This window comes from Polypterus senegalus, chromosome 12 (genome assembly GCF_016835505.1).
Source record: "Polypterus senegalus isolate Bchr_013 chromosome 12, ASM1683550v1, whole genome shotgun sequence".
NCBI classification, from domain to species: Eukaryota; Metazoa; Chordata; class Cladistia; order Polypteriformes; family Polypteridae; genus Polypterus; species Polypterus senegalus.
Window position 1 is genome coordinate 137,122,137 of NC_053165.1, and position 12,049 is coordinate 137,134,185.

General features: G+C 41.4%; 1 protein-coding gene across 2 annotated transcripts in view; it reads right to left on the minus strand.

The window, feature by feature from the left end:
• The window catches only part of otud7a (OTU deubiquitinase 7A), a 539,312-nt gene that overhangs the window by 94,902 nt on the left and 432,361 nt on the right, over window positions 1-12,049 (minus strand). For both annotated transcript variants that reach the window (XM_039773581.1, XM_039773580.1), the window contains one exon: window positions 9,839-9,951. In XM_039773581.1, coding sequence (XP_039629515.1) covers window positions 9,839-9,951 — 113 coding nt within the window. The remainder of the gene's footprint in view (window positions 1-9,838; window positions 9,952-12,049) is intronic.

Here is a 12,049-nt window from a genome sequence, read left to right on the forward strand (position 1 = left end):
CTCATATAGCACAGAACACAAGATGTCTTTGAACCTACAGCTTCGTAAAAAAGTAATGTGGTAAGGCTTGCTACAGAAGAGAAAGAGGACCTGCATGGCTCCCACCATATCTACATCTGGCAAACTTGTATTCTGCAGGCCAAAATTAAGGATTCCTCAAAAATAAGAACAGGAGTCAAATCCACACCCCATATACTAACAACAGTTGGCTACAAGACACGGACTGCGTGAAAGAATAAACAGAAAATGACCCTGATCCAAGGAAGCTGATAATAAAGTTGGGAAGGAGCATGAGAGAAATAAATGAGAGAGAGTTTGAATGATAATAAACAGAAATAAACAATGTAACACTCCATTAAGAAGTACAAGTGCATATTAGAAAAGAGGAAGAGAAAACCTGATGTGAAATAAATCTGCCCAGTGTGATGATGTGAGATATCAGTTAACATTCAGTGGTAAATACCACAATGAAAGGGTAATGGCCTTAGAAAATAAAAGGAAAAGTCTGTGTAATAAATGATTACGAAGACACAATAAGTAGAAACAAAGTGTTATAATTCAGGATGTTTCTGAGGGGCTGTGAAGTGAAAATCCTATGAACATTCATGTGGGGTTTCTTTACTAAACTCCTCAGCAAAACCATTTCCAAAAACCTGGAAACTGAAAGCATAAACAGTTTAGCTGGCAAAAGTAGCATTTTCACTGTCAAATGTGACAGAAATTGGGAAACAGGAAATGTTCTACCCCATGCCAGAAAGAAGGAAGATGTAATTTTTGAGGAAAACGACAATTCAAGCAAATTGAGATAAAGAGTTGACCTGACTGAAGCGTCTAGCTGATGTTCTCATGGAACGCCAGTTTCAGTTTACAGGCCACATTATCTGCATGCTCCTCAGAACACCTACCAAAAGTGGCCACAATGTGCATGGGAAACCTGGTAACACACCTTTCTCAAAGACCTTCTTAAAGTCAACTTGGCATGGGATGAAACCAAGGCCGTTGCTGCTGACCAAGCTCGATGGCGATGGCTTGGCACCCAATGTGCCGCCCAGCAAAGGAGGAACTAAGTCTAACACTGAAGTGTTTACAAGTTATGAAAGAAATTAGTACAGTGGATCCAAGCTTTTAGTTCAATAGAGACATAATTTGAAGCTTGTTAAGCATAAATTTTGCACAAATATTAAAATGTTTTTGTTCACATGGAGAACCATAGAATAAATTACCAAGTAGTGTGGTAGAGAGTACAATGCAGCAGCCCCTTGTAAGCTCAGACTCCTAAAGTTCTTTAAATGGTCAGGTCTCTGAATCACTTTTATGGGTTTTGGGTAATGGGGTCTGATTTATCTCTTGTGGAATCTTCTTGCTAGCACCTCTACGAGTCCTTCACACCTATCTGACATTATCTGAAAATTCACTTCTGTGGGATCTACTGGCCCTGGCACACACACACTGGAGTGCACAGCTACTCCCCACCTGCTCAGTTGGGTGTCTCCCTCCCTATTATCCTGGTTAGATTTTTTTCCTATCTCTGTGGTGTGCGAGTAGAAACATTTCCCTTAGAGATCCTTCACTTTAAGTTACCCAGCAATGTTTTCTGATCTCTAGCCAACTAATGATGTTTATTTTAGGAAGCAAAATTATTCTATCTGGTGCAGTGAGAGTGGCTGATGTTGGATTCCAGCCTGATAGTTAACAGGCTGCACACCCAAGTGGCACCAAAGCATGCTGATACTTTTCTATTCCTAAACAATAATGCATTAAACATCACATTAAGCAATGTGAAGAGATTTTTTCAGTTAACATGAAAACAAATTTTACATCCATAATGCATAAACTGAGCTTTTCTGAGAAGTTTATCCCTGCATTATCTTCTGTATTATTAATCAGGTGCTTCTTTTGTTTTTTTAGCAATTTAATGGTCTTTAATCAGTCAAAGGGTGGAGCCGCTATTGATTATAAAATTTGATAAAAAATGTATATCCCTAATGCATACAAATAAAAACAGAACAACTTCAACATGAGTGTTTATTTGATTTTATCTCTCCTTTCTAGTTTGTTGTAGAATAAAAGAATATAGAGAAAAACAGAAAGGTTTGCACTTGGTGTTTACTGATTTGGAGACGACTTATGATGGAGTGCCATTTCAAGAAGTCTGGAGGAGCATGAGAAAGAAAGGAGGACCAGAGAAGTATGTGAGGATTGCCTAGGATACGTACACTATGAGGGAGTGAGGACTCGGGGTAAAAGCAGTGTTGGGGTAACAGGCCAGATCCCATTTAGGGCAGATCTACAGTACATCAGGGATGATCTTTACCACTAGAATTACCAGAGCCTACGAAAAAAACTTGCAGATCTGGCCCACCTTAACTCTATTCGCACCTCTCCGTCAGCGTCTTTTGTCCTGTAAATGTGCCGATAACGACGAGCAGCAAGAAGCCTGGTATCCCATCCCCCACCGCCAGAGAATATGCACAATGTTCTTCCAGTTTATGCCTTGATTATTTGGGAATGAAGTGTTGGAGTTTTAGAGTGGAAATAATAGATCGTTATTTGGAATACATGCATTTCATGTGTATTCCGTTTCTACAATAATCTGTGTAAACACATTGTTAAAACAGAAACTTTTTCATATTTTAGTAGTACATGACAAAATGTTGGCATAAACTATATAGTGTGAAGCCTGAAGTCCAAAGATCAAATTAACACTTTCACAAAAGTTTCAAGGACGATACAACAGCTTCTGTGGCGTAGCGGTAAGATTTGCTGACTTGTAATCAACAGTCCCCGATTCGATCCCGACTGCCTCCTATACTGGTAGTCCCTAGGTTACAGACATCCGACCTACGACTTATGAATGGAGCTGCAGCTGCGACACATGCGCCTCAGTAACTGCAGCTCCGTCATCTTCGGCCTGCTGCAAGCGGTGGTTGGTGCCGATTTCTCTGCTCGCGCACTGTAGTGTCCCTTGGGTGGCTCCCGGCGGCAAGCGTTTTCACTGCCCGCCCACCACACACGGCTGCCCAGTTCATTCTCGGTGGGCAGCTGCAAGCGGTAACCTGGTTGTGGCTTAACGGAGGCCATTGAGGGTGAACAGGGCGGATCGAGGTAGCATTGTAGTGTGCCTTGGATGGCTGCCTGTTGAATGGGGCGGTGGTGGGCGATTCACTACTCGTATTTGGCCGCACCATGTTCGTTCTCTGTGGGCGGATGCTGCAGACAGCATACTGTAGTGGAGGGCGAGTGGTGAACCACCCCTCGCCGCCCCCATAATTCTCAATAGCAAGCCGGCTTGTACTGTTACGTACATAGCAGGAAGTTGTCTCTTGTCAGTACATCAGATGTGTTGACGACTGGTGCCTTCCTGCTGTGATAGCTTGTACAGTGCTGTGCAGAAGAGCCCATCTTAACCTTTTGTCTTCACCCTTTAAGAATGTCTATGAAACACAAATCTGTTGCAAGTGCTGGTGATATAGTAAAGAAGAGAAAAACCATCACCATTGAAAATAAAGTAGAAATAATAAAAAGGTCAGAGAGAGGTGAAACTCCATCTTTCATTGGCAGAGCACTTGGTTATAGTCGGTCAACAATAGCATTTATTAAAATAATGTACCTGTTCCGACTTACATACAAATTCAACTTGAGTACAAACCTACAATCCCTATCTCTTACGTAACCCGGGGACTGCCTGCATTTGCCGTTTTCAGTAGTGAGCTGCTCTTATTGTTAATATTATACAGTATACACATACATTTGGTTTGCATCTGTAACAGACGGTGTACATTTATAGGACTTGTACATTTTTTTTTTCACTTTAATTTTCTCACTCACGATCACGATACATACTACCACCCTAGGAATCTGATGCTGTTAGTTTTTATTTGAAACTGGGAGTAACTGTAGATGTGAATGGTGTTTTGAGGCAATGGAACTGGACATTCTCTGATCTGGAGGGATAAAAACTGACACACTAACGCTGGTGAATCTGCCTTCTTCATATCTCAACATCACTTGATTTTTTTTAATTCAGTTTTATTGAGTGTTCCTGCTCACGCTGAATTAGTATGCACCTTATGGTCTATGATGTCAAGAAAAACAAAACAAAAACAGAGACATAGATATATATGATATTTGGAATTATTCATTTTATGACCAGTGTAGTACATTTGAGAAAACATTGTGGCACGGATGCAACATTATTCATATTCATTCGCATAACATCTTGTGGTTGTAATCGGTGACCGCATGTTTTTTGTTTTTTTTTCTCAATCTTGCCAGTCTCCACGTTGCTGTATGGTGTTTCTTTTGTACTCCAGGACATGCAGAGGAAAGAATAGCACAGAGAGGTCAGTTCAGCGCTATATGCAATCATCAAATTTAAATCTTAACAGTTCACACACACGCAAGGACCGTCCTTCCTACATTTACGACATGTGTATCTGTTACAATGCGCACTATTCTCTCTGTGCTGTAGTTCCCATTACATTGAAAGGGCACCTGACACCGACTCAGTTTACTTTCCTGGGGAAAGTGGATGCCTTGGAACAGAAGCTTGTCAATATTGCATACTTCTTTTCTTTTTCCATCGCCTTTTCTAGTAAGATGCGACGATGAAGTTCCTCTGCAAGGAGAGATATGAACACTCTTCTTTTTTCAGTGGCCCCCGTGCATGTCTTGCACAGTAAATGTGCATTGATCGCTGCCAAGTCAAGCTTGTTATAGCACACAGCAACTGGCCACCTGTGTGTTCCTGCTCGCACTGAATAAGCTCACGCCTTCTGGTGCACGATGTCAACGCAAAAAAAGAAAGAGACAAATATATGGGATATTGTGTATAAATTTATTGTACTTGTAAATGTTAGCTTTTTTCAGTTTTATTCTCTCAATCGTGCACCAAGCTGCACCCCCCACCCCACCCCACCCCACCCCTCCTGATCTGAATCTAAGTAACAGCAGCAGCATAAATTCACACCTGATATGACACTGTTCGTTTTCAAATAATATTGCATTAGTGCGATGTTTTCTTATTGGTACTATTCTGGTCATAAAATGAAGATCCAACCTCTGCTCCTTAGAGACAAGCTGACTGAGATGGGAGCATACTCACACCTGGTGGCATTGATTGTGGACTATCTTACAGACAGACCTCAATATGTGCGTCTTGGGAACTGCAGGTCTGACATTGTGTGCAGCAATACAGGGGCGCCGCAGGGGACTGTACATTCTCCGGTCCTGTTCAATCTATATACATCAGACTTCCAATATGACTCGGAGTCCTGCCACGTGCAAAAGTTCGCTGATGACACTGCTATTGTGGGCTGCATCAGGAGTGGGCAGGAGGAGGAGTACAGAAAGTTAATCAAAGACTTTGTTAAATGGTGAGACTCAAACCACTTACACCTTAACACCAGCAAGACCAAGGAGCTTATGGTGGATTTTAGGAGGCCTAGGCCCCTCATGGACCCTGTGATTATCAGAGGTGACTGTGTGCAGAGGGTGCAGACCTTTAAATATCTGGGAGTGCAGCTGGATGATAAATTGGACTGGACTGCCAATACTGATGCTCTATGTAAGAAAGGTCAGAGCAGACTATACTTTCTGAGAAGGTTGGCATCCTTCAACATCTGCAGTAAGATGCTGCAGATGTTCTACCAGACAGTTGTGGCGAGTGCCCTCTTCTACGCGGTGGTGTGCTGGGGTGGCAGCATAAAGATGAAAGATGCCTCACGCCTGGAGAAACTTGTTAAGAAGGCAGGCTCTATGGTAGGAGTAAAGTTGGACAGTTTAACATCTGTGGCAGAGCGACGAGCACTAAGCAAACTCCTGTCAATCATTAATAATCCACTGCATCCACTTAACAGTGTCATCTCCAGGCAGAGGAGTAGCTTCAGTGACAGACTTTTGTCACTGTCCTGCTCCACTGACAGACTGAGGAGATCGTTCCTCCCCCACACTATGCGACTCTTCAATTCCACCCGGGGGAGTAAATGCTAACATTAATTTTATTTTAATTTTTTCATTTTTATTACTATTTAATTTAATATTGTTTCTTTGTATCAGTATACTGCTGCTGGATTATGTGAATTTCCCCTTGGGATTAATAAAGTATCTATCTATCTATCTATCTATCTATCTATCTATCTATCTATCTATCTATCTATCTATCTATCTATCTATCTATCTCTTCAAAATGTCACATATATTGTCTTTCTTTCAAGTGTGTAATAGAAACCACAGCATAGAAAGAAGTGTGTACATTGCAACAGGTACACATGTCGTAAATGTAGGAAGGACGGTCCTTGTGTGTGTGTGAACTGTTAACATTTGAATTTGATGATTGCCTATGGTGCTGAACTGACCTCTCTGTACTATTCTTTCCTCTGCATGTCCTGGAGTACAAAAGAAACACAACCCAATAAAGCAACGTGGAGCCTGGCAAGATTGGGGGAAAAAAAAAATACGGTCACCGATTACACCTGCAAGATGTTATGTGAATGATTATGAATTATATGAATAATGTTGCGTCTGTGCCACAATGTTTTCTGAAATGTACTATACAAGTCATAAAATGAATAATTCCAAATATCATATACACCTATGTCTCTGTTCTTTTTTGTTTGTTTTTGACATCATAAACCGTAAGGTGCATACTAATTCAACGCGAGCAGGAACACTCAATAAAACTGAACAAAAAAAAAAAATCAAGTGACGGTGAGATTTGAAGAAGGCAGATTCACCAGCATTTGTGTGTCAGCTTTCATCCCTCCAGATCAGAGAATGCCCAGTTCCATTTCCTCAAAACACCACTCACATCTACAGTTATGTCCAGTTTCAAATAAAAACTAACAGCATCAGATCCCCAGGGCGGTAGTATGTATCGTGATCGTGACTGAGAGAATAAAAGTGAAAAAAAAAACGGTAACTTTTACAAGTCCTATAAATGTACACCGTTTGTTACAGAAGCAAACCAAATGTATGTGTTTACTATGTAATATTAACAATAAGAGCAGCTCACTACTGAAAACGGCAGATATAGGAGGCAGTCAGGATCGAACCGGGGACTCTTGATTACAAGTCAGTACATCGTCACAGAAGCTATTGTATCGTCCTTGAACCTTTTGTGAAAGTGTTTATTTGATCTTTGGACTTCAGGCTTCACACATTATATAGTTTATTCCTACATTTTGTCATTTACTACTAAAATATGAAAAACATTTCTGTTTTTACAATGTGTTTACACAGATTATTGTAGAAATGGAACACACATGAGATGCATGTGTTCCAAATAACGATCTATTATTTCCACTCTAAAACTCCAGCACTTCACTCCCAGATAATCAATCAAGGCATGAGCTGGGAGAACATTTTGCACATTCTGCAGCTGTGGGGGGATGGAATAGTAGACTGCTTGCTGATTGTCTTTATCAGCACATTTACAGAACAAAAGATGCTAACGGAGAGGTGCGATGGGATTTAAGGTGGGCCAGATCTACAAGTTTTTTCGTAGGCTCTGGTTATTCTACTGTAGTGTTAAGTCCTTGTAGCACTGTCATGTAAAATATTTTCTGGCTTGTCTTTCGTCTCCCTGTGTCCTCCCTCAATGTAAACCCTGTTTCCACCCAAGCATGTATATAAAATTGTGAGGAAAAAAACAAGCATGTTGGGCAGACAGCAACAAGGAGGACCTTTCTAAGGTACATTCAGATGCAATGATTTACAGGAGGTTGCCATGGTAACGGATGCTAATCTACTATTAAAAAGGAGTGCAAAAAGGGGAAGAAAAGAACAATACTGAGCAGAAGCTTTGTGGTGGAGGATACAGGCGTGGACTATCCAAGGCCAGACAGGACAATTACCTCATTTAAAGGTCGAAGTCCTTCTCAGTTTGGAGGTGGCCATCTCAAAGACATTACCGATTGACGTGCTACAGAAAGAAATGGATGGGACAGTTAATAGGGTCAAGATTGGGTGAGCTGAAAACAATCATTATTGTTCTGGGGTGCACGTTCTGGAAACAGCAAAAATGAGAGGAGGAAAGACTAGAGTTTCATTTAAGGAGCAACAGAACTGTATGGACTTTGGGTATTCAAAGATTTTCTCTTTTCATGTTAATTGTATACTAAATGTGTTAGAGTGTTGGGGTGTGCGGTTACAAATCCAACTGCTGCCATTTATTTTCATGATTTGTATATAACTGATTTATTACATTTGTTCTCCTCTTTGTCTGTTGCACTGGTTCATTTTCTTTAAAATAATTCTTATTTAATATGTCAGTATCGCAGGATGCGGTCCAAAGGAGGTTTAGGGTTGACCTATGTTATAGACAGCCGGGGACCTTTCCCTACCGGGAGGCCCGGAGAAGCAGGGGAGCAGGAAAGGGGCAATTCCTACCCCGGGATGCATGAGGGCTGCCCTCCGGGATTGCATGGAAACCATGGAGCTGGGAAGCTCAACCTTGTGGCGACCCGTGGCCATTGCCAGGTTCAGAAGCCATGGTATGCAGCACTTCTGTCACACCAGCAGGCAGACCCGGAGTGCTTCTGGGTGCAAAGGAAGGTCATCAGGGAGCACCTGGACCACATTCGGGTGCATTATAAAAGGGGCCGCCTCACTCCATTCAGGGAGAAGGAGTCGGGAGGCAGAGGACAGAGCTTGTGAGAGAGGAGTGGAGGGGGCAGAAGAAACAGAGAAGTGTTATACAAGGACTGAGTTGTGGTAAGAGTGTGGATTTAGGGCACTGTGTTGTGTACTAAAAAGAACTGTTTAATAAATGTGTGTGCTTTTGGACATTGTGTATCCTTGGTGTCTGTCTGGAACGGGGCTGATCGTTCACACCTGCTATCCAGATATCGTTCGTCACTAAAAGAGTGGTGACTTGTAGTGGTATCATCCGGGATTGGGCAAAGTGTTACATCCTTACCTCTGACCCATGGGATAAAAGACCAATTCCCCCTGGTTCAGGCTTTTTGCTGATGCCATTACATTGTGTAGCACCAGAAGAGAGGAAGTGGAGAGGAGTTTGGAAGATAGAGGACTGAAGATAAATAAGAAGATGGAATATGAGGTTTAATGATGATCAGGATTATAAAGTTAGCCTGCAGGGAGAGCTATTGAAAAGAGTGAATAAATTTAAATATTCAAAATCAGTGGTAGCCGAAGATGGGGAATTAGTAGCAGAGATAAATCATAAAGTACAGTGTGGATGGAACAATTACAAGAAGGTATCAGGAGTATTGTGTGATTGAAGAATTAAGGTGAAAGTTAAATGTAAGGTTTAAGACCACGTTAGATTAGAAATGATGTATGGAGCTGAGATGTGGAGACAGTAAAGGGAGCACAGAAGAAGAAGTTGAATGTGGCAGAAATAAGAACGTTGAGATGGATGTATGGAGTTACAAAAAAGGACAGAGTAAGAAACGAGACACAATAAAAATGGGCGAGATAGCTAAGAAAGTACAGGAATGTAGGCTGATGTGGTGTAGACATGTGATGAGGAGAAACAATGAATATGTGGGCAAAAAGAGAGATGGGAATTGAAGTGCAGGGGAAGATAAAGTGAGTGAAAGCAAAGTGGAGGAGGATGGAGAAAGTAAAAGAAGATCTGAAGGAAATGGGCTTCACTAGAGAGGAGGTGCAGGGCCATGCTGTTTGGAGAAGACTGATCAAGCACATCGACCTCACACAGAAGTGGGAAAGGATGAAGAGGAAAAAGGTTATACAACTGGCTCTTTTCTGTCTTAATTCCATATTCTTTGAAATCCAAAACAGGAGCATTACTGAGCAGACAGTTACAGAAGAACTGCAATACCACCTCCTGAAAAAGTACCAAATGTGTACTCACCCTCCACTTGTAACTCCATTCTTATTGAGGTGTGTGCGTGGTTCACTAGATGCCAGTTTGAGAAGTTCATTCCACTCTCTCTCCCACTCCTCTTCTGTGTAAACTAAACCAGACTGCAGAAAAGGAAAGAACGCATCAGTGCATTTGTATAAATTACACCAAGTGATGAAAAAAAGAGAAATTATCCACCTGTGTATTTCAGTACCCACTCATCCATGTTAATCTTGTGATGAACATTGTCAAAGAGAAATATAGAATCTCTATCCCATGAAATATATTCCCATTTTGGGTTTAATTTCTTCAACAAACCAAAGAGTCTTTGGACTGTATGAAATCCACACAAACACAGGTGAATCATACAGTAAAAAAAAAACAACCTAAGACGCCTGCTCAGATCACACCATAAGAAAAGAAACAAAGGATACTGCTTAACAAGAAGTACTATGAGGCAGTGGTGCTTTACCAAGTCCTCATACATTCCTACAAATACACTGTGTCATGCATGTGTGTCAGAGGGTCACCCTTAAATAACAGCTATATGACAGAAGAGGAAAAAGATTCTCTGGTCTGATGAGACAGAAATTGAACTCTTTGGGCAGAACTCCAAGCACTAATGTCTGGTAACGACCAGCCACTGCTAATCATCTACTTAACATCTCTATGCTGAAGCATGGTGGTGGCAGCATCGAGTTATGGGGATGTTTCTCAGCAGCATGGTAAAGGAAAGTGTTTAGAATCGAGGGAAGGATGAATGCATCAGATTTTGAGAAGTCCTTAAAGAGTGCACACCACTTCAGACAGGGGGAACGGTTCACCTTTCAGTACGACATGCAGCCAAGAGTGCTTTTGGGACAAGACTCTGAGTGTCCTTGAGTGGCTAAGCTAAAGCCCACTTACACCTCATAGAACATGTGTGGAGAAAGCTAAAGATGGCAATTTACAGATGCTTCCCATCCACTGTAATAGAGCTTTAGTGGACCTGCCAGGAATAATGGGGTAAACTGTGCTTAAATCCAGTTGTGTCAAGCATGTAGACACTTACTCAGGAAGGCTCAAAGCTGTTATTGCTGCCAAATGGGCTGGTCTCGGGTTTGTTGGTAATGGTCAGTTTTTCGGTAAGACAAAAAACTCTATAACTGAGCTATTTCATTATTAGCATTAATCTATAGTTCCCCTCTAGTTGTGTTTTCTACTGTATTTAGACCTGGTGATAAATGTTGGTCGTTATTGTTGGGATAAGAGGCAGAATATTAAACAAAGATAATGGTGATGGTTCTAAAGTTATTGTTTAGAGCTCTACAGAATCACTTCAGTACAACTTATTGCCACCTGTTCAAAGCGCAGCTTATGAGTGTTGGCAGCTGCGGAGCACCTTCAGCAAAGTCCAGTGCCACATCACTCATTATTTGTCTCACCTCCTGTCCAGTTTTATACTTCCCATTATTGAAGGCGACTCTCTCGGCATGCGCCTTTACTCTTGCTCGTGCATCTCACACTTACATTGCCTCTTTTGTTGCGTCACCAAGCTAAACTGACCAATCTGATTGCTCTTAAGGATTTGAAACACACACAGATCTCTGCATTTTATTACACATTAGATTGAGTAGGTCCAACTTTAAAAAAAAAAACAACTTACTGTTTGACGTGTTTATTTTCTGGTGGCATGCACAAACATATTTGATTACAATGTCAAAATGATATCTTAATGACTTAATGGTATTTAACTTCTTTATCTTCTCTCGGCACACACTTTTGCTCCTCCTCATGTCTTAACACTCACTCTTCCTCTCTTGTCGCATCATTAATGCCAAACTGACCAATCAGATTGCTCTGAGGGACTGGACACACAGACCTTAGTGTTTTATTGTATGGTAGATATTTCCTTATGTTGATGTTTAGGTTAGCATGATATTGATAAAGACACTATTATAAAGTATAGAGGCAGCTAAAGGGCTCAAATGAAGGTAATTATATGCCAGACCAGAGGACGGCAGAGTGCACTGATCCTTTCTCTGTTTCATCAACAGACCGAGCATGGGAAATTTTGCCTAGATTCAATGACATCACTTCCGGTCACGGGCCCGAGGATGCAACTTCTCCTGCCTGACAATGAAACCGCCATGTTTGCATGCCTGTCTGTTTGTTTTTTGGACTGAGATCTGTTAAGACAAGTTTAATATGAACCAAACCTTCATCTTTGGCAACCATACT